We start from the raw sequence: 27,426 nt of genomic DNA on the forward strand, positions 1-27,426 counted from the left end.
TTTAGGATGGACACTGAGTGCTGTGTCCAGCTCTGGGATCTCAGTTTAGGATGGACACTGAGTGCTGTGTCCAGCTCTGGTGTCTCAGTTTAGGAAGGACGTTGAGATGCTCAAGCATGTCCAGAGGAGGCCACGAGGCTGTTGGGGGCTTGGAGAACAAACCCTGTGAGGAACAGCTGAGGGAGCTGGGGTTGTTTATCCTGGAGAAAAGGAGACCCAGAGGTGACCCTGTCACTCTCCACAACTCCCTGAGAGGTGGCTGTGCTCAGCTGGGGTTGGTCTCTTTCTCCAGGCAGCACTGACAGAACCAGAGGACACAGCCTCAGGCTGCGCCAAGGGAAATACAGGCTGGATAGCAGGAAAAAGTTTGTTACAGAAAGGGTAATAAAGTACTGGAATGCTCTGCCCAGGGAGGCGGTGGAGTCACCGTCCCTGGATGTGTTTAAAACAAGACTGGATGTGGCACTGGGTGCCAGGGTTTAGTTGAGGTTAGGGTTGGGTTGGACTTGATGATCCTGGAGGTCTCTTCCAACCTGCTGATTCTGATTCTGAATCTGATTCTGCTGTGTCAGTGCCAGCAGTGCCCCAGCTCTGGAATGAAGCCATCCAAAGGGACACGAGAGCCACACGCTGGAGTAGCTATGGCAACCCACAGTGGCTCCCTGCTTCCCTTCTCACTGCATCACTGCTTCCCTCTCAGCTCCTGGATAATTCCCAGGCCCAGCTGGGACATCAGTGCTCTCGGAAAATAATTTTGTTGACAGGGTTTGCTTCTTTGCAAGTCTTGAAAGCGCTGCAGTAAAATCAAATTTTGTCAAAATGGGAGGGAGGGGAAGGAAGAAGATGTCACCAGTGCTGAGTCTCCGTGGATGGAAAGCTGGGATAGCCATAAAATGTGAAGTAAAAACTCCACATCTGACACTAAATTTCATCATAAATGGGCTGGTGAACTTCAGCCTCACAAGAGAAGGGGCAGATCTGGCTGCCTCCCACAGCGTCCTAATGGCTCATTCATTTGTTAATTACCGTTTTTGCAGTATGGGAGGAAGAAAAGCAAGAAATGTATTTGAAATCTATAATGTACATGTGCTCCCTGTAACCCTGCATGGAAGTTCTGCCAGGAGAAAACTGAATTGGAAATGTTGGAATCCCTGAGGCCGGAAAAGAGCTCCAAGGCCACCTTGTCCCAGCTGTGCCCGATGCCCACCTTGTCCCCAGCCCAGAGCTCTGAGTGCCACATCTACGAATTCCTGGGACACCTCCAGCGATGGGCACTCCAAACCTCCCCGGGCACTTCCAAGGCCTGAGCGCCCTTTCCATGGGGAAATTCCTGCTGCTGCCCACCCTGAGCCTCCCCTGGCCCAGCCCGAGGCCGTTCCCTCTCCTCCTGTCCCTGTTCCCTGGAGCAGAGCCCGACCCCCCCGGCTGTCCCCTCCTGGCAGGGACTTGTGCAGAGCCACCAGGTCCCCGCTGAGCCTCCTTTGCTCCAGGCTCAGCCCCTTGCCCAGCTCCCTCAGGAATTCTCCACACCCTTCCCAGCTCTCTCAGCTGCTCCTCCTCATCTCCTGAACAGGGTCATTAATTCCCTTTGGGATCTTGTCAGACCTTCCCACTCTTTGTGACTTTAGGGGAGAAGTCTGGAATTTCCTTAAATGAGGAGAGGAGAGGAGAGGAGAGGAGAGGAGAGGAGAGGAGAGGAGAGGAGAGGAGAGGAGAGGAGAGGAGAGGAGAGGAGAGGAGAGGAGAGGAGAGGAGAGGAGAGGAGAGGAGAGGAGAGGAGAGGAGAGGAGAGGAGAGGAGAGGAGAGGAGAGGAGAGGAGAGGAGAGGAGAGGAGAGGAGAGGAGAGGAGAGGAGAGGAGAGGAGAGGAGAGGAGAGGAGAGGAGAGGAGAGGAGCTCTACACCCCAGAATCACCACGCTGGTGTCCCTGATGGGTTGGTGACTGAGACCTGCAGGATTTGAATCCCCTGGGATAATCCATCACTGAGCCTCTCCTTGCAGCACCAACAGCAGACCACCCGTGTGGCTCTGGAGCCCCAGAAATCCAAAATGCAAACACACCCACGTGGCCTCCCCGTCCCTGCTGCACGCACAGTAACTTGCCAGAGAACCCATTGATGCCAGATTTGTTTGCAGGGACTCCTTGCAGGAATCTGAGCGTGTTCCCTCTCCCTTCCCTCGGAAATTAGTATGCCATTGCGAGGATCAAGGCCATTTGCAGGAATATAAAATATTCAATTAATAAGGCTCTGGAATATTTAATCGTGACATTGAAATGCTAAGGAGTGCATTAACATTTATTATTGCCCATAAAGGATGGAGCTCCAGCTCTGTGCCTGTTCCAGAACAGCCCCGTGGAGCTCCAGGTGGGGTTTTGGGCTCCTTCAGAAACCGATGCTAAAAGGCAGCATTAATGCAGATTAGGTTAAACCTCATCACCACCGGAGCAACACTCCAGGAGAGAATGAAATTACCAGCTCTTGGTTTCAAGAACTGAGGAGAACATTTTTTTTTTTTCCTCCCTGTTTCCAGTTAGCAGGGAATTACACAGGGAGTCTTTCCAGCAGCAGCTTAGGCCTAGCAGAAGGAAAAAAAAACCCAAAATAAACAGGGAAAGCAGAGGGCTCTGCCTTAAGCACTGCCCTATTTTACACCGTTTTAGCTCGGGGCTTGCTCAGATGCACAAGTTTGATCTGTTTGTTCTTTCTGAGCTGATTTCTCTTTCCTGAGTGGAAACACTGTGATTTCACTGCTGGGAAATGACCCTCAGGAAAAAAAAAAATCCTCTTTAAAACAGCCCTAATTATGAGCCACGAGAATTTTTTATTTCCTTCGTTACTTCTGCATAACTTCTTGCCAAATCTTGGGGCAGGTTATGGCACTGGGAGAACATGTCACCTTGCAGGGAAATAATGTCAGCCTCTGGTTTAACCCCAGCTGCTCATTATGCTCATCCTGAATCCAAATCGCCGTCCCAGCTCCTGGGAAGGAATTGAACTCTATCCCAGGCCCAGGCAGGACACTCCATCATCACGACGTGCTGTGTATTAATAACAGGCACAAGAAATCTGTCTTTAAATAAAAATCACCCTTGCAACCAATGGAGATCACTCAAAGATTTGATTAGCAAAAACACTCCAAAGATCAGGAAAGTTAGAGGGGAGTAAAAATGAAATTTTACCAATAAGGGAAAAAAAAACCAAACCAGCAAGGATGTTTCAAAACAATAAGAGGGGAAATCATTGTAATAGCTTGGATCTGTGATTGGGAATCAATACAGTAACTCTCAGAGAACGAATAAAACAAATATTTGTCTTTTGTGCCTGTAAAGATGCTGAGGGGAATATTTGTTTTTGATGACAGTAACTAAATATTTCCTGCTCAATCACTGGTTAAATAAGATTATGAACTGACCACAACCTGAGCTTATCACAGGCAATTTTCACAAAGCTTGTGAGCAGCCCCCCAAAAGCTCCAGAATGTTTAATGGGACAGCCAGGCGACACGAGGCAGGGGTGGAACATTAATTTTACCAGGATGGTGTGATTGGATTTTAGAAAAATTACACCTGGATGGCCCCATAGAAACACCTCGAGCCAGAATTGTAATTAATAACCAAACTGGAAAAATTCTCATTCTGAAGAGGTGCAGTGGAAGAAGATGCTCAGCAGGAGGACAGGAAATTCTCCTCCAAACCCCAAACCCAGAGAGAAACTGGTCCAGAAGCAGCAGCAGTGCCTGGCTCAGTGCTTCCAGGGCTGGGATTGTTCTCCTGGGACAACCAGGGAAAGGATCTCGGGGAAAAGAGAGAATCAGTGGGGTGAAGGGCAGGGCCAGCACGAGAACCAGGGCTTAGGAACTAGCCAGGAACACTTGAACACTGAAACAAGAAAGCAGCAGGCAAGCACGACAGGGAATATTAAGGGATGCACTCCAGCAGCAGTGGGAAAAGGTGAGTTAAAAACGAGCTCAGGTTATGACAGCTGTGGGACAGGGCTGAGGGCAGAACTCAGGGCTCGTGTTCCTAAGGAAGGCTGCTCCTCACTCCAGCCGAGGAGGGCAGCACTGGAAACTCATAAAGCAAAACCATTCCAGGCAGGAGGGAGGGAAGGCAGGCAGGCACAGTTTTCTCATGGAGGTGACAGTCACCAGAACTGCTGCCTAAGAGCTGGGACTGGTTCCTTTTCAAATCAGGAATCGTTCACAGAATCCCAGAATACCCCGAGCTGGAGGGACCCACAGGGATCATCCCAAGCCCTGCCCCTGCCCAGACCCCCAACAATCCCACCCTGGGCATCCCTGGCAGCGCTGTCCAAAGGCTCCTGGAGCTCTGGGGCCGTGCCCATTCCCTGGGGAGCTTTTCCAGGGCTTATTCCATCCTCTGGGGGAAGGACCTTTCCCAAAATCCAACCTAACCCTCCCCTGGCACAGCTCCAGCCTTTCCCTGGGTCCTGCCCCTGGCAAAGCCATTTCCGTGCCCCACACGTGGCAGCAGGACTCGGCCAAAACGCTCCTGTGGCGTGCGGGGAGTGCGGGCGATGAGCGGCCACAGCTTTCCCGAGCCACATCCAGGGAATGCCCGGCTCAGCTGTGCCCCACACGGGTCCCTTTCCCGCAGCCCAGCCGGCCACAGCTCGGGATAACGATGCCGGCAGCTCGGGATGAGGATGCTCGGGATGAGGATGTGGGAAGGCAGCTCCTGCCACCTCGTGGGGACACAGCGCTGCTCTCCCATCGCACCCCGGCGCTTCTCCTTCCCTCTGGAATGCCGGGCAGCCCCTGCTCCCCCCGGGATGCAGAACTGTCCCCTCACAAGGAAAAAGCTGCTCCAAGAGTGATTTTGGTTTTTTTCATTGTTTTTTTGCTATCCCTAAAGCACAGCCGCCTTTCCCGCTCCATCCTTCCACCCCCGCCCCGAGGAATAATCCTGAACCAGAGGAGGAGGAGAAGAACTAAGAATAAAACACCCCAAGCACGGTGTGGGGTGTTCTGTCAGTCAATACAATGAAACCCAGCAGGAATTTGCAGCAGGAAAAGGTTTCCTTCGGTTTAATGAAGATTATTCTGTATTTCTGCATTTTAAAGCCACCAATAAACCAAACCCCGATATGTATAAATACGTGAAATGTGTTTTCTTCCAGCTGTCCCAAGCAAAAGAAGCATTAGGGTTTTCCTTCCAGACATACAATTTATTGATTTAAGATCCCAAAACAGCTGAATAAACATTTATTCTTACACCTCTAACATTATTACATACAATTTACCTAACCCTAATAGATAGAACTTACAGGATTGATTAATTGACAAGACCTGTCATAGGAACCTCCCCCCCAAAAAAGGGGAAAAACCTTAAATATTTCCATGGAAAAACACGGAAAAGCACACACTGCTCAGCCAAACAGCATGCAAAGGGTGTTTTAGGGTTTTTTACCCCCTAGTTTAACCTCCCACTGCAGATGTCACCGAGGTGTCCGGGCTGTACAATCCACACCCCACACTTTTGGGGTCGTGTTTCTGCAGTTGCTGCCAAAAGAGCTGATCCAGCCAAAGGCAGGAAACCTCAGCTGCACTTCCACTGGGAAGAGACAGAAAAGTCTGGAAGGGGGGGCTTGGAAAACTCTTTATAATGCAATCATCATCCACGTCCCAACATTAATTCTATTTTTTTTTTTCTTTTTCCATGAAGATTTTGCTTGCCATCAGCCACCATCCCAAAGAGAAGCAGCAGGACTCGCAGATTTAGGTTCTGTCTGGTAACTGCCGAGATCCAAACGGATAAATCCCAATAAAATCCACTTTTCTCCTTTTAAACCCACAGCACATGATGAGGCTGAGGAGTCACTCAGAGGCCTTGGGCTAAATTTGCATTTATTGTCTCCAGGTGCACCTGCTCTGCCCCAGGGCCACCCACACTCAACAGAAATCAAATTAACTCTTTTATCCTCTACAGCTTTTCCTGCTTAGCCTGGATTAGTCGTTCTTCTCTGAATAAGGGACCTGATCTCTTCCTTGGTGGAACAAACAGCAAACAAGCTTTAAAATGATTCAAGAAATGCGATTTATGAAAAGTTTAGATGGGAATTAGGAATTCCTGGCTGGGATGGACATCCCAGAGAAGCTGTGGCTGCCCCTGGCAGTGCCCAAGGCCAGGTTGGACGTTGGGGTTTGGAGCAGCCTGGAATGGTGGAAGGTGTCCCTGCCATGGAATGGGGTGGGACAGGATGGGATTTGAGGATTTAAGGTCCCTTCCAACCCAAACCAGTCTGGGATTCCATTTGGGAAGCTCCACTGGCATCTGGCGACACAAACAAGAGGGGACCTGCTCAGCCATGCTAAGGGATCTTAGGAATTTAAAAAAACAAACTCGTATGAATTCCACAGCTGCGCAAATTACACCCACACAAATCTCACACAGGCATTTGCTCCTGGAAAGAAGGAATCGCCCCTCACTTGACTTCCTGCGGATTCTTTTTTGGTTCCTGAAAGGGAGCACAGCGGTGGCTTCTGGAAATACCCGCAGCAAAACGAATTTTCTCTGCTTTTGACGGTTCAGGCAAAAGCTGAGCAGCTAAGGAGCTCAGAAACTGTGGGAGCACTAAGATACCATGAAACATAAGGAGCAAAATATGGATTGAATAGGAGCTTTTGTGCTTTTTAAGGACAAATGAACCAAATGAAGCCTTACCATCTGTATGAAGCGTGCCGTCCCCGCATCCCTGGGGGTTCATTTCTCCGGAGTTCTTTGGCAGTCCGGGGGGCAGCAAGCACAGCCTGCCCTATTAACCGGGCTGCTAATTAGCACACGCACTTCCTGTAAGGAGCCCAAAGCCTTTCATTATTGTAACAAGCCGCAAAGTAGCAACCAGGACTCCAAAACAACAACGCGGGTTTTTTTTAACACGCTGAAGTCATTTCTTGCCCAAAGCCGAGTTTCTGAGCCACCTGCTGGGGCGAATTTAGGAACCAGACACACCTGACCCCACTGGGAACAGCTGCCTGCATCTCTGAGTCCGATTTATCGCGCGTTTTTTTAATGCATCACTCAAGTAACTTTCCCCGTTTCCCACTTGAACTGTGAAGCCCTACTACAGAATCTTCCAGCCAGGACAGACCAGAGCCTGCCAGGCCTCCAGAGCTTTAATTAAACCCACTATTTACCAGTTAACCGCGTGCACTGATGGCTCTTTTCACAGCCCTGCACGCTCACTCGGGGCTCGACCTCTCACACCGCCGGCGTGTCCCCTTCGAGCCCGCCCGGCCGCGCTCGGCCCGGCCCCGCTCCGTCCCTCCTGCGGCCCAGCCTCCTCCCGTCCGTGCCGGAGAGGCTCCAGCGAGCCCCAAATACGCTCCGGGGGGCTGCGGCCATTCCTGCGGAGCCCATGCCCGGCTCCCCCTCAGCCCGCCCGGCCCGCCGCTCCCGCCTCTGCGCCAACGGCCGCGGAGCCCGCCCACGGGCGGACCGAACCACGGCGCCGAGGAGAGGGGAGCTCGGGCACAGCCCCGCCCTGCAGCCGCCCGCCTCAGCGCCGCGCTGTTCCTTAACCCCCCCCCGCGGCGGCGCGCCATGGTTCCGGCCCGCCGCCGCGCGCCCTCCCGCCAATCGCTGGGCGCGGCGGCTGCGCTCGAATGTGCGCGCGGGGGCGCCGTGAGGGGAGCGGGGCCGGGCCGCGGCCATGAGGGAACCGCCGGCCGCCCGCGACTGCGGCGACAGAGCCTGCGACATCATCGCCACCCCCAGCCGCCGCTTCTTGTGGGGAGAGCCGCCGCTCCGCTCCGCGTCCCTCAACAGCATCCCCGCGGGGACGCTCACGCCGCTGAAGCAGCTCCTGAGGGAGCAGGGCGGCCGCGCCTTGAGCCCGCAGCTCGTGGGGCCGGAGCGCCAGGCTGGAGCCGGTACCCGGGCCGGGCCTAAGCCCGACGGCCGGGCCGGGCCTAAGCCCGACAGCCTGGCCGGGCCTAAGCCCGACAGCCGGCCTGGCCCCGTCGCCGAGCGGCCGGCCAAGCGCTGCGCTGCGGAGCCGCCCGGGCAGGATTCTCCGGCCAAGATCTTCCAGCGGATGAAGGCGCGGGCGGAGCAGCAGCACAGGTTCCCCACAGACGTGATCCTGAGCCCCGCGGGCGGGCAGCGCTGGCCCGGCGCCGCCCGGCCGGAGGGCAGCGCCCAGCCGGCACCAGGTGAGTTCCGCGGGCCCTCGGCCGCTCTGTGGTTTGTTTCCCTTCGGAATACCCGGGAGAAAAAGCACAGAGATTTAAATCTGAGTTTTGTTCGTGGAGCCTTCAGGCGTCTTTGTGCTGCAGTAAGCGGCGTCCCTGATTTTTGCGTTCTCCTAAACCTTTTAATTCTTTGTTTACACCAGTGCACAATCCCAAACGACGGGAATTATTAATAGTTCTCTTACTCTCTGCCCCACTCATGACTCTTCTAGGATCTGGAAAAAGCAGCCAGAGCACTTTGGTGGGTGTAAAACACGCTGGCACCAGCACTGGTTTGCACCCCAGGTGGCTGAGATTAAACAAAGTTGGTTGGTGAGGGGTTTTTTTAGTGCTGAAATGTGTCTGTAGCGGTGCTGATGTCTCTTCCCTGCTCTGTGGCACAGGGGATTCCCTCCCTTTGGGTTCCCTCTGTGGTGTTCATGAGCGGGCTTGACCCTTGCAACGCCTTCAAAACCACTTTGTAACTAAAAAACAAATGGAAACCAAATCACTGTGACTGTTCCATACAGTCTGTGCAGAAAAAAAAATAAAGGTTCATGGAACTTTGCTTGGGGTTTGAAATCCCACTGGGACGTTTTCCTGCTGGCTTTTACCTTTAATATTTTTATCCGTGACGTGGTGAGATTTGGGGCGCCCTCAGCAGGTTTGCAGCTGATTCCAAGCTGGATGTGACCCTTTTTTACACTGAGGGTGCCCAGAGAAGCTGCTCCTGGATCCTTGGAAGTGTCCAAGGCCAGGCTGGAGCAGCCTGGGACAGTGGAAGGTATCCCTGCCCATGGAGTGAGATGGGATTTAAGTTCCCTCCCCACCCAAACCTTTCTGGGATTCTGTGGGTTGGTTTTTTTTTTTAATTAAAAAATCATATTGTCGCCCCCACCCATGAAAATGTTTGTCATCCTGAAACTAAAAGATGCTTTGGGTTTGTTGTTTTTCTTTTCCAGAGGCAGTTTGGCCTCAGGTTCCCAGGAGTGAGCTCCCAGCAGAGCCTCCCGTGCTGGAAACCCCCCAGAAGTTCTTCCTGAGGGTGAAGTGGCAGCAGCAGCAGCAGCTCAAAGGTACTGGGGTTACTCTGGAGAACACAAACTTCCTCCAGTCAGGGAACCCTGCCATTGCTCAGCCTGGGAAAACCCTCTGAGAGCATCCAGCTGTTCCCCAAGTGCCACATCCACAGGGATTTAAATCCCTCCTGCCATGGGGGCTCCCCCACCCCTGGGCAGCCTGTTTCTGTGCTTTAATATCCCTAATTTCTTTGTTATTCCTCTTTTTTCTTTAAATGGGCAGCTAAACCACCTCCAAGCCAAACCCAGCAGAATGTTCCTCCTTCCACAGCTACAAAGAATCCTTTAGTGCAGGCTGCTCGTGCTGAGCCTGCAGAGGACGTGGATGCTGAGAAGGATGATGTGGATGTTTTCCTTGTGGAATCTATAGAAGTAGAGGCTGATGAAGAAATGTCTCAAAGTAGGGTGGCTACTCCTTTGCCAGTCAACTCCAGCCCTTGGGAAGATAGGGGAAGAGGAAAGTGGGGAAATGGAGAAGCAAAAGTGACAGAGCTCTGTGAGGACAGGGGAGAGCTGGAGCCCAGTGACAGAGCAGCTGCTCCAGCAGAGGAAAAGGCAGCAGAGACTAATCCCGAAAAGCCCTCCCAGCGCTTGTGCAGCATCATGCTGGCCTCTCCAGTCCACTTCCCAAGGAAGCAGAAGCCTGCAGAAGACCCCAAGGTCCCTTTGGATGAAGCTCCTGCTGAGCAACCTGCTGGCAAAGCACACAAAGAGGTGGGGGCAAATAATCCTTTAGGGGAAGTGAGAAATTCCTCTGGGCTGAGAGCTCGAGGTTATTCTTGTCAAAAGCAAGGAGCACTCAGAACAAACTGTTCTTCCACTAGATTTTACCAGTAAATTTCCCCATGCAAAGGGTTTCTTTCCATACTCCGAGATGACAAATGTTCAGGGTTTGGGTTAGCGATCAGATCACCTCTAATATTCCAGATTTGTAGCTTAGAAGATGCTGAAAGATGTTTTTGTTACTGGGTCTGATCATTGAGAGATGCTGGCAAAGAAATACTTCTAAATTTTTTTTTTTTGTTGTTGTTTTTGTTTTGTTTTGTTTTGTTCTGGAGCAGCCAAACATCTGCCTGAACAGCTGGAGGATCAGAGTGCTGTCTGGAAACACTGCAATCTGCGTGGAAGGGAAAAGGAAGTAAGAACCAGTTTATTATTTAAATGCAAAGTAAACCATGGGCACCGAGCAGCAGGTGATGGTGCAGAGCTTAAGCTGCTTTCTGGAGGAAGAGACAATTCCTCTGTGTGGGCAGGAGGAGGAGAGGGGAACTGCTGGTGGAATCACTTCAGAGTCCTGCGCTGAGATAATCAGAAAGCTTCAGAGAAATTAATATCAGATAGCTCCGGACAGTTGGGGTCGGGAGGCACCATCCAGTGGGAGGCAGGGACACCTCCCAGTGTCCCAGACTGCTCCAAGCCCCATCCAAGCTGTGCTGAGCTGCCTTGAGTCCAGCTGCTGTCCCCTGGGTGACACCCGCAGCAGCGACATGTTCACTTTGTCCCCTGTCCCAGTGTCGGGCGAGGCAGAGCTGTGGCGCTTCCAGGCTGAGAGAGGAAAACCGAGCCCGGAGCACATCCTGCCAGCCCCTGGAGCCCTCAGGGATCTTCCGCACTCCCCCATGGGTGTGAGCAGTGCAGGCTGGGGTCCCTGCAGGCAGTGATGGCTGCGGTTTGCTGTGTCTTTCCGCAGGGACATGAGGCAGCAGCTGTGGCACAGCAGCGCCGTCACCGAGCGCCTCTCCCACAACCAGGTGAAAACCTGCTCGGGCACCGTGTACCAGCTGCAGGGCAAGATGGACTCAGCTGCCATGAGGAGTGAAGGTGAGCTGCTGGTTCTGAGCGCCTTGCACGCCGCAGACTGCTTCTGCTTGCCGTGGGTTTGTAAGGAAACGGGATTTCCACGCAGGTGGAAATACGGGATTTGTTCTCGTCTCCTGGCTCTGTGTGCTGCTTGTCAGTGCTCGCAGGCAGCTCTGAGGACACTCTGTGGCATAGGTGGGATAAATGCTCGGGATCATGGAATGTCCTGAGCTGGAGGAACCCTCAGGGATCATCCCAACCCCTGGCCCTGCACAGACCCCCAGCAATCCCACCCTGGGCATTCCAAAGGCTCCTGGAGCTCTGGCAGCCTCGGGGCCGTGCCCATTCCCTGGGGAGCTTTTCCAGTGTTTATTCCACCCTCTGGGTGGATCAAGATCTCCATCCTGACCCCCCATTCCCCTTCCAGCTCCAGCCATTCCCTCAGCAGCACTTCCCCTAACACAGGTGTGTTACACCATTTTTACCCAACACACCGTCACTGTCGGCTCTTCCAGGCCCAAAGATGTGTCTGTGGCTTCAGTGTTTCCTTCTCACTTGCAGCACTGGGGTCCCTGCTGAGAAATACCTGACCTGGCTGCTCTCTGACTTGAAGGTTTTATTCCTTCCTTTGCTAAGAGCTTGCATTTATTTCTATTTTAATATCCTGAGAAGGAAAAGTAGCACCACAAGGCTCGTGAGCAGAGCGGCTCTAGCGCTGCAGAGTTCTCCTAGGCCTGAGAGTGCCTGGGGTGTGCTGGATGGAATTTTGAGGGTCAGTTCCTCTGGTGTTGGGGTTTAACAGGCTCTGGGGGGTTCTTTTGTGCCCTGGGGAAGTTCCAGCCCTGCTGAGCTGCTGTTAATTCCCCCCTGTGCTCCCCTCAGGCTTCCCATACCGCTTCATCAAGAGATTCAACTCCGGCTTCTCCAGGAGGTGGAGGAAGTACGTGGAGGAGTTCCTCGAGGAGAGGAGGAGGTAACTGCTTTGGGGATTCTCTTTCATGGCAGTGTTATAAATGCGGATTATAAAGTTGGCTTTTCTCAAATATTAGAATGAATACTGTAGGTATAGTTGTCCTGTATTGTGTTTTATCAATAGAGTTTGGAAAAGTGATGAATGTATTTTCTGGTTGTCACATAGTGTAACCAGTAAAAAGACCAGTTTTTTTTCTTCTTTGGAACATCTAAACTGACCAAGCCGGGAGGGTTGTCACCTTGTAACCCTGCATAAAAAACTGCTAACCTTCTGGTTTTTTATCCAAATGAAAACAACCAAAAACCTCAAGAAAAAGATTTATAGGACCCGTGTTACCAGACGGAGTGGAGCCACCCACAAATAAATCTATCAGATAAGATGATTGGGGATACTTGAAACTGATAAAAACTCGAAAAGATTGTTTTGAATCATGCAATTATATCTACTGAAAATGTAAACCAGCAATCCTTAAAGCACAGTAATTGAAAGAGAAGCGTGTGCTTTCTGCTGAGGCACCCCAGCTGGAACTTTTTGCCTTTCTGTGTCTCCTAATTGTCTGTTTTTAACTTTTATTAAACTTACAAGTTTTTCTAAGACAGTGGAACTCGTTTTTCAGAGCAGTGCTCGAAGCGTTCATTGAGGCTTTGCTTTTTTGGAGGATCTTAGACCAGAGGAGTGTGAAATGTTTTAGATACAGGCATGAAGCCACTCTGCTGTGCTGGCCCAGCGGGCTCCTGCCCGCCAGGGCTTCACATCTTCACTGGTTGTTAAAGAACAGCTCCCTCAGTGCTTATTATTTCTTGTCTCTAACTCCAAACCATCAGGAAAGAACAAATTCAAGAGAGTGGTGTGGAAGGAAGTGAGGAGAGTGACTCCATGGGGGGAAATTTTGTGGTGGAAACAGCAGGAGGCTCAGCCAGCAACGCAAAGAAACGTGCACTGAGGAACTCCACGTACGAAGTGTCACCAGGGAGTGAGGAGAACATCTGTGAGTATTTAACAATCCTTTCCTTTGGAAAAGACACCCGGGGCTGGCTGCAGTGGGTTGTGGGAAGGTTTATTATGTTGGGGGTGTTTCCAGGGAATTGATGTAAAAGCGCCCTGGTTTTGCTCAGTCCCTGCCTTGCCACAGGCACTGACAGCTTTGGGGTTTAACTCAGATTTTTTCTGGGCCCTTTGCCCAGTGGGCCTTTCCCAAACCCCAGTTTGTTACTGCTGGAATCAGATTGCCTTGCTAGCACTGTAAAAGCTTTTATGTTTTCCTCTCATCACTCCCGTTTATTTTTCCCTCTCATTTGCCTCACTGTGCAGCTGTTCCATGTGACAACTTTTCTTTATAATTCTCCTTCCAAAAAACGACTTTCACAGTATTTACAACCTTCTAAACAAAGTAAAAGTAAAAAAAGTTCCCCCCAGTAAATGTTATAACTTGTGAAGATTCTTCCTTCAGTCCTGTTATTTCTATCACAACGCTTTGAAAAGAACAACTTTGGGTGTATTTCACATTTCCCTTGTAGCGCTGTTTAAACGCAACATTGTTCCCCTGCTTGTGAAATCTGCAAAACCGAATTTTCAGTGCAATATTTGGGACAAAACTCTTCTTTGTTTGGGCTTTTTGTTTTTTTTTTTTCCCCTTGCAGTCATAACACCAAAACACAGCTCCAGGAAGGACTTGAGCAGCGTCTACACTCACACTCGCAGCGGGCGCCTGGTCAAACCCCCCCTAAACTTCTGGTGTGGGCAGAGGGAGTTTGTGGATCGGAACCTGAATGTCACCATAGAAAATGGGGGAGTGGATTATCTGAGCCTGGTAAGATCCTCTCCACTGGGACTGAAACAGGATTGTTAAACTTGGCCAGATGGGGAACAGAACAGGTGCAGCTCTTGGAGGCACCTGAAGAGGAAGGAAATCTTGGAAACACGATCTAAACATTAGAAAACACACTGAAAAAAAAAACAGGCTGGTGTCCATATTATCAGATAACTGCGGTCTGTAAATCTGACATAAGGGGGAATTGTTCCTGGGGGGAAAATTGGGGGGTTTTTGGAACGATCATTGTATCAGACAGGAATTTGGGATCCTGGGGTCAGTTCTGGGCCTTTCACTGCACGGGAGACTCGGAGGGGTTGGAGCATTTCCAGGGAAGGAGACAGAGCTGAAGGCACAGGAGCAGCTGAGGGAGCTGGGGAAAGGGGCTCAGCCTGGAGGAAAGGAAATTAAATTAATTTTAGAGTCAATTGTTTTATTTTGAAGATGCTTAGTACTGAAAAACCCAAAAGAAAGACCAGTTTCATCTCCAAGATGGACAAACCAAAGGAAGACATGAAGACAACAGAGGAAATGCCAAAAAGCCAAAGTAAAGGTAAAAACTAAATTTTTTTTGTTTTTCTATTTTCAAGTTATTGATGGAATCAGTGGGATTGTGAGCTGGGTGCTGGAGCAGGAGGGTCGGGTCTGTTCATGCAAAGAAATGATTTAAATATTGTCATGATCCACTGCTTTTTCTCTGAAGAATCATCAGAGTAGCATTCATTTGGAATTCCAGCTCCAAACAAGAACTGTGTTTGTCAATCACTTTGTTAATCACATGAGGAGAACACAGGGATTTCATTCTGGAAATTGAAATGAAATTGAAAGGATTTGGACTTTTGGGAGTTCACCAAGCCAGTGACCTGGGGGCCTGGCTCTGCTTTGTGAATGTGGATAACAAAAACTCTATTACCAGAGTTTATAATTAAAAAAAAAAAAATTTGGTTTTAGTAGAATTTGGAAGGTGATAGAAGCCTGAGAAGAATATGCCATATAAAGCAGAAGTTTCTCTCTTAAAGCAGCTGCAATGTTTCCTGCAGAAAAGCTCTCTGGAGCACGAGCAGAGCTTGGGGGATGTGCCTGCTCAGTCGGAGAGCCCCTGAGAGCAGCTCTGAGTTGTTAGTTTGGCAGGTAAAGCTCTGTGAGGGGTGCCGATCCCTGTGCTGCAGCACAGCAGGACCCACCCTGCACCCCCTGAGGGGCTCTGGCACCTTCTCCTCCAGGGAAAAGCACGGACAGAGGAGCCGCTTCCAGAGGAGACCCCAGCTCTGCCAGGAAGGGCAGGCCCTCCCTTTCCCAGGAGGAGGAGAACGATCCTGGGGTCAGGGGCACAAAGCTGAAATCCCAGCCCCCCGCCAGGGGGAATTCCCTGAAGAGCAGAGCCCCGGGGGCAGCAGAGGGAGCAGCAGGCTCTGGAGAGCCGAGCATGTTCGAGCAGGGCTACAGGAACTCCCTCAGGTCAGCCAAGCAGCGCCTCCAGGGGGAGGAGAGGGGTCTCCCCACCCAGGAACCCCCAGACCAGGATGAGGGGGTGTCCTCCTCCAGTGAGGACACCCCGCTGCTGATCAAGAGGAAAAGGAAATCCATCTTAAAACCGGAGTGTCAGACCTGGAAACCTCGCTCTGGCTCTAGAAGTTCCCGGGGTGACGCGAACCAGCCCTGCGGCCAAAGGACGGGAAAGGCCTCCCAGAAAGTGCTGGTGAGGCTGAGCGGGCCCGAGTCCAGTGAGGAGTGTGAGCTCCCTCCTGAAGGGAGAACATCCTCTGAGGCCAGAGCTGCCCCTGTGCCTGCTCAGGCCAGCAGGGCACGGCCTCCCAGGCTCTGGCTGGATTCCGACACCGAGCCCGAAAGCGGCAAGGAGGAATTGCACAGGCAGGACAGGAATGCCAGAGAAGCGCGGGGAAAAACCAGCAACGGAGCCTCCAGCAGTGCCAGGCCTCCGGCAGCCCAGCACAGACAGCACCAGAGGACAAAGGGGAAGAAATCGCCAGAACTTTTTCCAAGGGCAGCTGATGGTTGGTCTGAGAAGGAATTGCAGAAGCTTCACAGGTAAGGGCTCGTTCTGTGCTCAGAGGAAAAGTTTCCCTCAGGCATCAGGAGGGGTCGGACGGTCTGGATTGGGGGTTTTCACATTCGTCATTTCCCCGGTTTCCTTTGTGTTTTAATTCCCTATTAGAAACGTTCCCAATTTCATTTCTCATTTCCCTGTTTTTATTCCCTAATAATAACCAGAATTATTATTCCCTATTAAATTTCCTCACAATCGAAACATCAGAAGAATATGGTGAAGGCCACGGGTGAGAGGGAGCAGGTTCCCTGCCCAGGTTACAGTAACAGGTTAAACATGAGGTGTTTTTGTGAGCAGGTTTGGTTAAGAGGAGCTTAACTACAAGGATGTTTAATTAATCCATCATCCAATTACTTAATATTTAATAGACACTTTGAGTGTAAAATGGCCATATTTGGGTTTAGCTCTTTTTGATGGGCAGGAGCTCAGATCTGAGCGGACCTGAGCAAGTGAGCAGGAAATTTATGTTTTTGTGACATTATTTATTTTTGTGACACTTCTGTCAGCTGAAGGTGTTCAAATAAATTTGCCTGTTCTGAAGAGAAGACACCACAGGATCAGAGAATGGGTTGGGCTGCAAGGGATTTTAAGGATCACCCAGTGATTTTAAGGATCACCTCCCACTGTCCCAGGCTGCTCCAAGCCCAACGTCCAACCCGGCCTTGGGCACTGCCAGGGATCCAGGGCAGCCACAGCTGCTCTGGGCAGCAAAGGCAGATCCCAGATGCCCTCAATCCATGTCCCAGGAGTGTCGCAGGCAGGCTGTGCCCCACACGTCCCTCCCTGCCTGGTGACACGTGGCTCTGCTGTCCTGGCAGGGCGGTGGCGGCGCTGCCCAAGCACAGGAGCGGCTTCTGGCAGGACGTGGCCATGGCCGTGGGCTCCCGCTCGGCCCACGAGTGCCAGGGGAAGTTCCTGGAGGAGCAGCAGCAGGGGAGAGGCTCCAAACAGCAGCCCAAGAAAATCACATCCGGAAAACTGGAGCGGAAAGGTACCAGCAGCTTGTTCCTGGGGGTTGGTAAATGATTCACTTTCCAGACACTGAGGGGTTGGAGCCCCAGGAGAATTCCTGAGGGAGCTGGGCAAGGGGCAGAGCCTGGAGAAAAGGAGGCTCAGGGGGGACCTGGTGGCTCTGCACAAGTCCCTGCCAGGAGGGGACAGCCGGGGGGGTCGGGCTCTGCTCCCAGGGAACAGGGACAGGAGGAGAGGGAACGGCCTCGGGCTGGGCCAGGGGAGGCTCAGGGTGGGCAGCAGCAGGAATTTCCCCATGGAAAGGGCGCTCAGGCCTTGGAAGTGGCCAGGGAGGTTTGGAGTGCCCATCCCTGGAGGGATTCACAGCCCTGTGCATGTGGCACTTGGGGACATGGGGCACTGGTGGCCTGGGCAGTGCTGGGGAAGGGTTGGACTCGTTGGGCTGGGAGAGCTTTGCCAGCCTCAGTTCTGGTTCCAGGGAACAAATCCACAAGAGCTGATCAGGGTGTGACAGTGAGCCAGGTCACCTTTGGGTGTGCGGGCTGGAGGATGTCACGGCCGACTGAGGTGGTGGGAAGAGAAAGGTTCTTTGTAGAGTTTTCCAGTCGTTGGCTTTCACCTTTCGCGGGCCTTGAGCCCTCAGGGCAAAGAGCTCCTGGAGGCTCCTGGAGGCCCGGCAGGTCAGGAGCTCCTGGCAGAGCTCTGTGCAGATGGGATTTGGGGCCTTGGACAGCCAAGGGCAGCGTGGAGTCGGCACAGCCCGCTGCCATTCCCTGGTGTTTGCCATCCCCACACTGCCGCTGCCTTGGGGGGCTGGACTGGATTAAGGTTTGCTGTGGATACGAATCGAGCTGAGCCTGGCTTCAGTGAAGTGTCCCTGAGCAGCAGAGCGTTTGTTTGAGCCTCGGCGCCTCCTGACACAGGCTCTCGCGGTGGGTTTGCTCCCTGCAAGGCTCGTGGGAGCCCAGTCCTGTCACCGTGAGCCTGCTGGGTGACCCTGCAGGGACCCTCCCCTGAGGATGGAGCGGGGAAAAGCAAAAACCCTGTGAGAACTCAAAAGGAGCCTAAAGCAGCTGTAAGAGGTTGCACAAACTGGGCTGTGGCACTGGCGGCAGGCGGTGAATTTTAACCCCGGAGCTGCTCTCTCAGACAATTCCTGTTGGGATCCTGCAGACAAGAAGGAGGCAGTGATCACTGCCAAGGTGGGCACCCTCAAAAGGAAGCAGCAGATGAGGGAGTTCCTGGAGCAGCTGCCCAAGGACAACTACGACGACGTCTTCTCCGCCACGCCCTTCCAGAGCAGGAGAGTGCAGGTAAACCCGGGACAGCAGCACCTCTGGGACTCCACCAAGAAAATCCTTGGGGATCTGTGCGAGGAGCCTTCTGTCCTTCACGTGCTCCAGCAGCCCGGGGCTGGTGACAGTGAGAAGGTTGGACAGGATGGGAGGAGCCTCTGAATGGTGACAGCAGCCCCTGAGTAATCGTCCTTCTGAGCGGTGCTGGGCAGCTTGGAGCTTGGGATTGTCACCAGAAATGACTTTTTTGAGGGTGTGGCAGCACCAAAACCCCTCAGCCGAGCGCTGCAAAGGTCTGGAGGGGCTCTCAGAGCAGGGTGGAGGTGTGGGGTGGTGTCCAGTTCTGGGCACAGGGTTAGGGGCAGGGCAGGGAGGAATGGAGGCAGTGCACAGGAGGGAGAGCAGCACTCCAGGCTCAGGTGACTGACGCTCTGAGCTGCCTCTGCAGCTGCCGGCGCTGCGGGAGAGTGAGGACGTCGAGGATTTCACCCTGTCCGAGTTGCCGCTCACCCCCTCCTCAGACCTCTTTCCCCCGGTGAAAACCCCCCAGTGCGAGCACATCAGCCCGGGAATGCTGGTCCCCATCAACAGGTAGGAGCTCCTCCAGCAGCCCTGGCACTGCCCCAGGGTCCCTCTTTGTCTCTGAGGGGTGCCTACTGGGGCTGGGACAGCGGCTCCCTTGCAGCCGCTCCTGCCGCCTCGCTTTGCGTGGGGAAAGCTCTTCCCTGCAGCCCCATGTGGGCACCAAGGCCAGCAGCTCCTGCTCCCAGCCCTGGGAATGGCCCAGGGCTTTTCAGGCTCTGCCCAAATACCTGGAACCCTCTGGAAACCTGGAGCCGGTGGACACGGGCCGGCCTGGGAAGGGGAAGGAGGCTTCGTGTGATCCGCACACTGGGATTTGCAGCCCATGCTCCAGCCCAGCTCCTCCTCTTGCTCCCAGGGCAGCTGCAGTGTCCAGCTGTCCCCCAGCAGTCCCCTGAGGGCTGTGTGGGACATCCAGAGGGTCCCATGGCAGATCCCGGCCCCTCTGAGCCCGCTCTGCTGTGTCCCAGGAACGCCTACGACCGGCACGTGTTCCGCATGCAGAAGAACACACGGGGCAGCAGAGGCACCTGGGACAAGGTCAAGAAGAAGTCGGTAATGCTCCTTTCCTTGGGCACTGCCCGCTTCCCCCTGAGCCCCAAGGCACAGCTTGGAATCCTTGGAATCCTGGGATCACAGCCCCCCGCGTGCACTGGATGGAAAATGGGAATCCTCCCTCTGGGTTTGGGATCTGCTGCTGTGGAGAGAAGTTCCTTTGTGAGAAGGGAGCTCTGCATTGTCAGGATCGACTCCGGGGCTTTTGGTCAGGATTTGGAATTGCTTCGGACTTCCGTGATCTTTGGGTTCTTGTTAAATTCCTTCGGAACAGTGGGAAAAGGGACAATAACCACCGAGCCATGGAATATCCTGAGGTCCCCCTAAGGGCCCCACAGGATCATCCAGTCCAACTCCTAATGGTGACCATGAGTCACCTTGGACCCCACTCCCTGAGTTGAGGTATCCATTCCTCCACTCTCCCAGGCTCTGCAGCTCCTTTGGCTTCTCCATAAACCCCCCTGGGAGCAGCTTGTGCCTGTGGTTCAGGGACAGCCGTTGTGGAAATCCTGGGCAACGGGGAGCCCGAGCTGGTGCCAGCCCCGGCTGAGCCTCTTTCCCTCCTTCCCTCCCTCAGGCCAGAGCTGTGCTCGGGACTCCGGTCTCCTGCAGACCCAAGAGTGAGTATTCCCAGCTCCTTCCCTTCCTCCTCCGTCCCCGTGAGCTGTGTCCCATCAGCCCGTTGCTCTCCTGATAATCCCTGTTTTTATTGCAGGAGTGACGCTGGCCCCGGTGGTGGGGAAGCTCTTTGCAGCTGAGGCTCCAAACTCATCCAGTGAGGAGCAGGAGGATTCCTACTTTTCCATCTGATGGACTTGGCGGCTGTGAGAGCATGAGAGTTCTCTGCTGTCCCTCCGGGAGGGAAGGCTGCAATGATGGGCTGCCCTGCAGTGCAGATTTTATGTGTTTTAACCCCGGTCCCACCCTGCAGCAATGCTTGGCTTTTCCATGTGTTCATCGGCACTTCTCATCCAGGCTCCTCTCTGTGTCCTGCTTCTCCTGGGAAGGAGGTCTCAATGACTGCCAAGTTCTGATTGATTTTTAGCTAAAATTTCTTCTGGGATGTGGCTGTGCAATAAATTCAGGTGCAGTCTGGAAGGAAATGAAATTGCTTTTTAATTTACTCGAGAGAGAGAGAGAGGCTGAATTTTTACATTTCCTTAGCGTAATAATTAAAGACGAGCTTTTTTCACTCACAGGTTACTCAGAGTTCTTGTGGGGCAGCAGAATCCAGGAGCTGTCCAGCTTGGAATGGTGCCTGCAAGGCTTCCTGCTCTTGGTTTGGAATCGTGGAATGCTTTGGGTGGGAAGGGACCTCAAATCCCACCCAGTGCCACCCCTGCCACGGCAGGGACACCTCCCGCTGTCCCAGGCTGCTCCAAGCCCAATGTCCAACCTGGCCTTGGGCACTGCCAGGGATCCAGGGGCAGACACAGCAAATCTGGGAATTCCAGCCCAGCCAGGAATTCCCAGTATCCCACCTAAATCCACCCCTTTCCAGCCTAAAGCCATTCCCAGTGTCCTGTCCCTCCATCCCTTGTCCCCAGTCCCTCTCCAGCTCTCCTGGAGCCCCTTCAGGCCCTGCCAGGGGCTCTGAGCTCTCCCTGGAGCTTCTCCTCTCCAGGGGAACATTCCCAGCTCTCCCAGCCTGGCTCCAGGGCTGGAGCAGCTCTGCAGGTGCGCTCTCACCTGAGCAGGACAGACCTTGGCTCCCCAGGGGTTGATTTGCCCCCGTCCCAGCCTCTTCCCGGGAAGTTCAGCTGCCCGCAGGGAATCCCGGTCCGTCCCCAGCTGGTGGCAGCAGAGGCTGCGGCGGGGCTGGGGAAGGAGCCGGCTGCCGAGCGCGGGCAGCGGCACCGGGGAACGGGGCGGGCGCTGCCCCGGGGCCCGCGGAGCCCCATCCCTGTCCCGGGAAATTCCCTTTTTAACCCGGAAACACGGGGCTCCCTCCCAAGGCTCTGCCGAAGCGCCGGAGCCGTTACTGTGGTTTTTACGGGGACTCCGGGCGGATCGCCCCCGGCCCTGCCCGGCGCCGTGCTCTCCCGCGGGGCAGCACCGGCCGGGCCAGCGCAGCTCGCACACGCTCAGGTTTGACAACGCGTTTATTCCCATGGTTTCCGTTCGATCCCCACCGGGTAAAGTGCAGTGCGGGGCCCGCGGGGCCGAGCTCAGCGCTTGCCCTTGGCGGCCAGGGGCTGCGGCAGCAGCCGGAGGTCGAAGTCGTGGCGCAGGAAGCGATGGAGCTCCTCGGCCTGGGGCCCGCTCAGCCGCGCCCCCGCCGCCAGCGCCGGCACCGAGCTGCAAGAGAGGGAACGGCGGGAGCGCCGGGAGCCGCCGCGGCCACCCCCGCGCAGGTGCCCGAGGGCTGGCAGCACGCCCGAGCAGCGAAAACCGGGAATGCCACAGGGAAAGCGAGGGTGGGGCAGCAGCAGGGAGGGTGGAGGCAAAGCCCGTGTCGGTGCCCCGGGCTGCTCCGCCGGGAGGGACTGGAGTGTGTCAAGAGCGGAGGTGGGACAGGAAAGCTCCCGGGAGAGGGTGGGAAGGGCTCTTCCCGAGCAGCTATGCAGGCAGGAAAGGTGCAGGAAGGAATTCCCTGAGCAGCTATCCCAGCAGAAAGGAATTCCCTGGGCAGCTATGCAGGCAGGAAAGGTGCAGGAAGGAATTCCCTGAGCAGCTATCCCAGCAGAAAGGAATTCCCTGGGCAGCTATGCAGGCAGGAAAGGTGCAGGAAGGAATTCCCTGGGCAGCTATCCAGGCAGGAAAGGTGCAGGAAGGAATTCCCTGGGCAGCTATCCCAGCAAGAAGGAATTCCCGAGCAGTTTTGACAGCAGGAAAGGTGCAGGAAGGAATTCCCTGGCTCCAGGGGAGGAGAAGGAGCGGAAGGCTGGGCCCCGGAGCCCCTGGCAGCCCCTGGAGCCCCTGTGCTGGCGTTACCTGTTGGCCACGGCCGTGATGGAGCCGAAGGAGTGGCAGAGGTTGAGGGCAGTGCCGTAGCTGAGGTTGGGAATGCTCAGGTAGAAGTTGAGGATGTCACGCCGGTGTCCCTGCGGCTCCGTGGGCACCTGTAGGGCAGCGTCCTTCCTGTGCTCCAGCAGAGCCAGGTCCTTCAGCAAAGCTGCAGTCTCCTCCTGGCAGGAGCTGAAGAGGATCCTTATTCCAGCCTGGACCAAGGCTGAGAGGACTCCATCGTAGTGCTGGGTCCTCTGGAAAAACCGGGATGTTTCTCCTGAGGGGTGAAGCGCAGGAAAGCAAGAGCCTGTTACTGTCTAGTGGAATCATTTCATGGCAGAGTTTGGATTTTTGGATTGAAACAAACGTCTGTGCATGGATAAAACTCTGCTTGTTCCTGCCAGGGGATCCCACAATGGTTTGAGTTGGGAGGGACCTTAAATCCCATCCCATCCCATCCCATCCCATCCCATCCCATCCCATCCCATCCCATCCCATCCCATCCCATCCCATCCCATCCCATCCCATCCCATCCCATCCCATCCCATCCCATCCCATCCCATCCCATCCCATCCCATCCCATCCCATCCCATCCCATCCCATCCCATCCCATCCCATCCCATCCCATCCCATCCCATCCCATCCCATCCCATCCCATCCCATCCCATCCCATCCCATCCCATCCCATCCCATCCCATCCCATCCCATCCCATCCCATCATGGCAGGGACACCTCCCACTGTCCCAGGCTGCTCCAACCTGGCCTTGGGCACTGCCAGGGCTCCAGGGGCAGCCACAGCTGCTCTGGGAATTCCAGCCCAGCCAGGAATTCCCAATTATCTCCCATCCATCCCTTCCCTCCCATCCATCACTCCCCGTGTCCCACCTGGCCTGACCCTGTCAGTCTCCACGATCACACAGATCCTCTCGGAGACGCCCTGCAGGCGCTGCAGCCTCTGGCCGAGTTTATTCCTGTTCCCGGGGCTCTGCAGCTCCGACTGGCTCACCCTGTCCACGGCCAGGCGGTTGCTGACGAGGTAATCGCTGGTGCCCAGGGGACAAACCTGCACCCGGAGCCCGTGCACGGCCCGCAGGCACGAGATCACCGCCGGGCCGGAGCTGATCTCCCGGCTGTCGGCCAGGATGCACGGGGAGGGGCTGTGCTCCCCGGGAATTCGGGGAATCCCGGCCAGGGAAGGGCTGTGCTCCCCGGGAATTCGGGGAATCCCGGCCAGGGAAGGGCTGTGCTCCCCGGGATTAGAGGAAATCCGAGTTGAGGAAGGGTTTGGGCCAGCAGGACACGCCGAGCCTGAGCTGCTCCCGTGGGTCTTCTTCAAAGAGCTGCACACCTGTGAGGGTGTAAAACCAGCGATTATGGGGGGTTTACATCAAGCCGTCGATAAAAGGATGTTTCGCAACATCAACACTTTCAGGCTGATCCCTGGAGCAGTCTCCGCACTGAGCGGAGCTGATTATCCCAGAGTTCGGATGACAAAAGCAGCAGCTTTCGCTAAGAAGTTCAAGCAAACCTGGCTGGTGTGAAGGACGGAGATGAGCACGTGTGAGAGATCAGGAAGTCACCCTCGGGGAGGTGCTGAAGGCACTCAGTTCAGACAGAGAGCCACGACTCTCCGACTACAAACCCAAGGAATCAGCGGACACTGCAGTCCCACACAGGCCCAGCGCCCTCCATGCGCGTCAGCCCCAAGGGAGAACCGAATCCCAGTTTTCATTTGTCCCCTCCTAAAATACTCCAGGCTACCCTGGGAACACAGAGCTTCTAGCAGCAAAGGGAAATGCTCCCTGGAAGTGTCCAAGGCCAGGCTGGAGCAACCTGGTCCATGGAAGGTGTCCCTGCCCGTGGGGGGGGCTGTAAGAGATATTATTATATAATAATATATAATTGAACAGATATTATTTATGAGCTATTATAAAATAAAGGTCTTACAAAATACGCTAAGCTAGCAGTAGCCTGTAAATTCCCATCAGGAAAAAAATCGTAAGAATGAAGGCAGTTAACAAACTGTTCTAGTAAGAAAAAAGAACTTTGCAGCTGCACGAACAATAGATCTGTGCCATGAGAATCAGGGAGGAAAATACGAAAGCAGTCCAAGAACAGAGGGGTCTGATGGAAAGGCAAAGTTACAGCTCGTAACCAGGGAATTGAGTGGCAAGAAAAGCAGTGGCCGATTCGAGCTGCCCACGAGGTGTGTAAAAACTATAAAAATGAGCTCTGCGAATCAAGAACTGGCTTTTCCTGCAGGAAGAAACTGAGTCCTGGCTGCTCTGTCACTGCAACACCCTCCAACCCAGCCCGTTCCCTGATTCCCTGACTCCTGCTGCTGCGGACAGCCCCGGCCCAGGGATTCTTCCCCCCAGGGATGTCCCTGCTTGCCCTGAGCACTGACCCGAGCAGCAGCAGCCTGCAGCTCCGTGCTCCCGCAGCCTGAGGCAGCTGGGGGGATGGCTGTGCTCCAGCCTGGCCGCTCTGGGGGCAGCTCCAGCACTCCAGGCGCTCCCGAGGGCGGCAGGCTGCGTGCGTCCGGAGGAGCCGGGGCCGCCCCGGCCGCGCTGCTGTGCTGCCCCTCGCCCTGCCCTGCTCCCAGGGGCTTCTCCCTGCTGCCGGCCACCTCCTCCTCGCTGGAGTCACTCAGGACAATAATTCTGCATGCTTTCTTCTTCTTCTTCTGCAGCGGGGCAGGAGAGTTCCCTGCCAGCCTGGCCTGGTTCAGCCTCTTCCTGCGGCGGGTCAGGTAGCTCCTCCTGCTGCTGCTGAAACCCTCAGTGGTGAGCAGGTCAAAATTCACACACGCTTCCTCCTCACTGCAGCCACTCTGAGCCTCCTCCTCCTCCTCCTCATCTCCCACACAGAAACTGTCCTCAGCGTAAGACTCATCTTGCTCGGGAATCTGGAGGGAAAACAGAGCCGGGGGGTTTGGGAGAAGGGCAAATGGTTTTGTTGCTCCTCATCTTTGGCTCATCCAGCCCTGACCGCACAGATACCGGGGCTGAGGGGCTCAAATCCCACCCAGGGCCACCCCAGCCACGGCAGGGACACCTCCCACTGCCCCGGGCTGCTCCATCCTGGCCTTGGGCACTGCCAGGGCTCCAGGGGCAGCCACAGCAAATCTGGGAATTCCAGCCCAGCCAGGAATTCCTAATTCCCAATATCCCATCCAAATCTCCCCTTTTCCAATTCGAAGCCATTCCCCGTGTCCTGTCCCTCCATCCCTTGTCCCCAGTCCCTCTGCAGCTCTCCTGGAGCCCCTTGTGGCCCTGGAAAAGGCTCGGAGGTTTCCCTGGATCCTTCCCATCTCCGGGCTGGAGTTTTGTGTTGGAACTCGTAATTTACCGAAACAAGGCTGTGACTGCTCCCCAAAGCAGACCAAACCCCTCACTGTGGTCCCCCGAGGGGAGCCCCCCGAGGAGAGGAGGCCCTGCCCTTCCCACCTGGGAGAAAACAGCCTCGGGGTGGAATTCCCGATGGACCATCTTGTACCTGCTGCCGAGGGCGGGGCTGCGCACGGAGCTCAGGTAAACTGCCCTCATGGCAGAGTCTGGGACACAGAGGAGAAACAGAATGATTTCAGGATGAATACGCAGAGAGAACTGTTAACTCATAGCTCTTACACTGTGTTCTCCCTATTTCTTTATAGTTGCCAAAAAACCTGTATTTCCCGAAGCAACGATCTGCAATTCTCCAGCCAGCTCTGGAAATCCCAAAGCCCAGGCCTAAGGCTTTAGGATGGAGGGCAGGATGGGTGGGAGATTGGGAATTGGGAATTCCTGGCTGGGCTGGAATTCCCAGATTTGCTGTGGCTGCCCCTGGATCCCTGGCGGTGCCCAAGGCCAGGTTGGACATTGGGCTTGGAGCAGCCTGGGACAGTGGGAGGTGTCCCTGCCATGGCAGGGGTGGCACTGGGTGGGATTTAGGATCTCTCCAGCCCAAACCTCCCTGGGATTCCAGGTGTACCCAGCCTGTGCCATGAAAGCTGCCATTCTATCCCAGAATATCCCAAGCTGGAAGAACCCACAGGGATCATCCCAATCCCTGTCCCTGCCCAGACCCCCAACAATCCCACCCTGGGCATCCCTGGCAGCGCTGTCCAAAGGCTCCTGGAGCTCTGGCAGCCTCGGGGCCGTGCCCATTCCCTGGGGAGCTTTTCCAGGGCTCATTCCACCCTCTGGGGGAAGAACCTTTCCCTGATCTCCAGCCTGACCCAGCTCCAGCCCTTCCCTCAGGATCCAGGAGGTTTTCCAGGCAGGCAGAGCCCTGGCAGCCATGGCAGGAGCAGCTCCTGAGCCCAGGTGAGGAGGAACCTTCGGAGGAAAACGACACCCTTCTCCAGGATCATCTCTGCTCCAGCAGAACCACATCTGTCACTGCAGGAGGACTGGGTTGGGCTGACACCAACACCCTGACCAACAGGGGTCAGCTCCTGTCCTGACTCTGCCAGGGTTTGCTTTTTTTGTACTGCTACCTTTGAATTTTTAATATTCCCAGTACAGAACTGTCATTCCTATTCCCATATCTCTCCCTGAGAGCCCCTTAATTGCAAAATGGTAATAATTCAGAGGGAGGGGGTTTCCATTCTCCATTCCAAGGGCACCTCCAGCTTTTCCCTGGCAGACACCTGCCTTCCCAAACCACGACACCGTGGCTCTGGGATCCCCTGGAATTCCCCACTCACCATTGAGGGCCTGTGTGGGTTCCCCGTCATCGTTCAGGAACTGGGCCAGGCTCGGGCTCAGCTCATCCTCGGCCCCTTCGCTCTCATCAGACGAGATCCCCTCAGCATCCAGCTGGGACAGCTCGGCCTCCTCCTCCAGGAACTGCCTCCCTGCAGCCTGCACACAGCCCCAGGGAAGTGCTTAGTAGGATTCCAAAGAGTGCTGTGTCATGCTTGTGGGAAATGGGTTTGTAGGGAATTCCCAAAGCCGGGCAGAAGGCTCACACAGGCTGGTGTGAGACGAGAAATGCCGACTGAGAAATGCCACGGGATGGGACAGACGTTGCCGAGAGAGAAATGGAACTGGGAACAGGTTTGAAAGGATGGCTTTGCAAATGAGACTGGACACTTTGGAGAAAGAGAACCGTGAAAGGGGCACTGTACCCACCAGGGGTGATTCCAGATGATTGGCTCTGGGGCA

The 27,426-nt window shown here is 54.5% G+C and overlaps 2 protein-coding genes across 5 annotated transcripts in view; one reads left to right on the top strand and one right to left on the bottom strand.

The window, feature by feature from the left end:
- The first annotated feature begins 7,658 nt into the window (after positions 1 to 7,658).
- Positions 7,659 to 20,137, top strand: MIS18BP1 (MIS18 binding protein 1). 3 transcript variants are annotated; one of them, XM_066189200.1, is made up of 16 exons: positions 7,659 to 8,175; positions 9,156 to 9,269; positions 9,496 to 9,986; positions 10,334 to 10,410; positions 10,963 to 11,093; positions 11,955 to 12,045; positions 12,870 to 13,033; positions 13,686 to 13,855; positions 14,300 to 14,408; positions 15,079 to 15,904; positions 16,742 to 16,914; positions 18,069 to 18,208; positions 18,639 to 18,781; positions 19,243 to 19,327; positions 19,905 to 19,947; positions 20,043 to 20,137. In XM_066189200.1, the coding sequence occupies exons 1-16, from the start codon at positions 7,674 to 7,676 to the stop codon at positions 20,135 to 20,137; spliced, it is 3,354 nt and encodes a 1,117-aa protein (XP_066045297.1). In that variant the 5' UTR covers positions 7,659 to 7,673. The 3 variants fall into 3 exon arrangements, with proteins under 3 accessions (XP_066045297.1, XP_066045296.1, XP_066045295.1); XM_066189198.1 differs by having other exon boundaries at positions 7,939 to 8,175; positions 19,754 to 19,947; positions 20,043 to 20,132; XM_066189199.1 differs by lacking the exons at positions 19,905 to 19,947; positions 20,043 to 20,137 and having other exon boundaries at positions 19,243 to 19,654.
- A 595-nt stretch (positions 20,138 to 20,732) lies between these two features.
- Positions 20,733 to 27,426, bottom strand: part of FANCM (FA complementation group M) — a 55,709-nt gene continuing 49,015 nt past the window's right edge. For both annotated transcript variants that reach the window (XM_066189193.1, XM_066189192.1), the window contains exons 18-23: positions 26,967 to 27,123; positions 25,726 to 25,832; positions 24,684 to 25,184; positions 23,162 to 23,624; positions 22,262 to 22,553; positions 20,733 to 21,625 (exon numbers count right to left, since the gene is read on the bottom strand). In XM_066189193.1, the coding sequence (XP_066045290.1) occupies positions 21,496 to 21,625; positions 22,262 to 22,553; positions 23,162 to 23,624; positions 24,684 to 25,184; positions 25,726 to 25,832; positions 26,967 to 27,123 (1,650 nt within the window). In that variant the 3' untranslated portion in view covers positions 20,733 to 21,495. The remainder of the gene's footprint in view (positions 21,626 to 22,261; positions 22,554 to 23,161; positions 23,625 to 24,683; positions 25,185 to 25,725; positions 25,833 to 26,966; positions 27,124 to 27,426) is intronic.

This window comes from Chamaea fasciata, unplaced genomic scaffold, assembly GCF_029207755.1.
Source record: "Chamaea fasciata isolate MVZ Bird 193981 ecotype frontalis unplaced genomic scaffold, bChaFas1.0.hap1 SCAF_7, whole genome shotgun sequence".
Classification (NCBI taxonomy): Eukaryota; Metazoa; Chordata; class Aves; order Passeriformes; family Sylviidae; genus Chamaea; species Chamaea fasciata.

What these genes read in the sequence shown, in the direction of transcription:
- MIS18BP1 (XM_066189199.1), top strand. Translation starts at nt 7,674, where the DNA reads ATGAGGGAACCGCCGGCCGCCCGCGACTGCGGCGACAGAGCCTGCGAC. An exon ending in GCCAAAAAGCCAAAGTAAAG is followed by an intron (nt 14,409 to 15,078) that starts GTAAAAACTAAA and finishes CTTCTCCTCCAG; the next exon opens with GGAAAAGCACGGACAGAGGA. An exon ending in ATGCTGGTCCCCATCAACAG is followed by an intron (nt 18,782 to 19,242) that starts GTAGGAGCTCCT and finishes GCTGTGTCCCAG; the next exon opens with GAACGCCTACGACCGGCACG.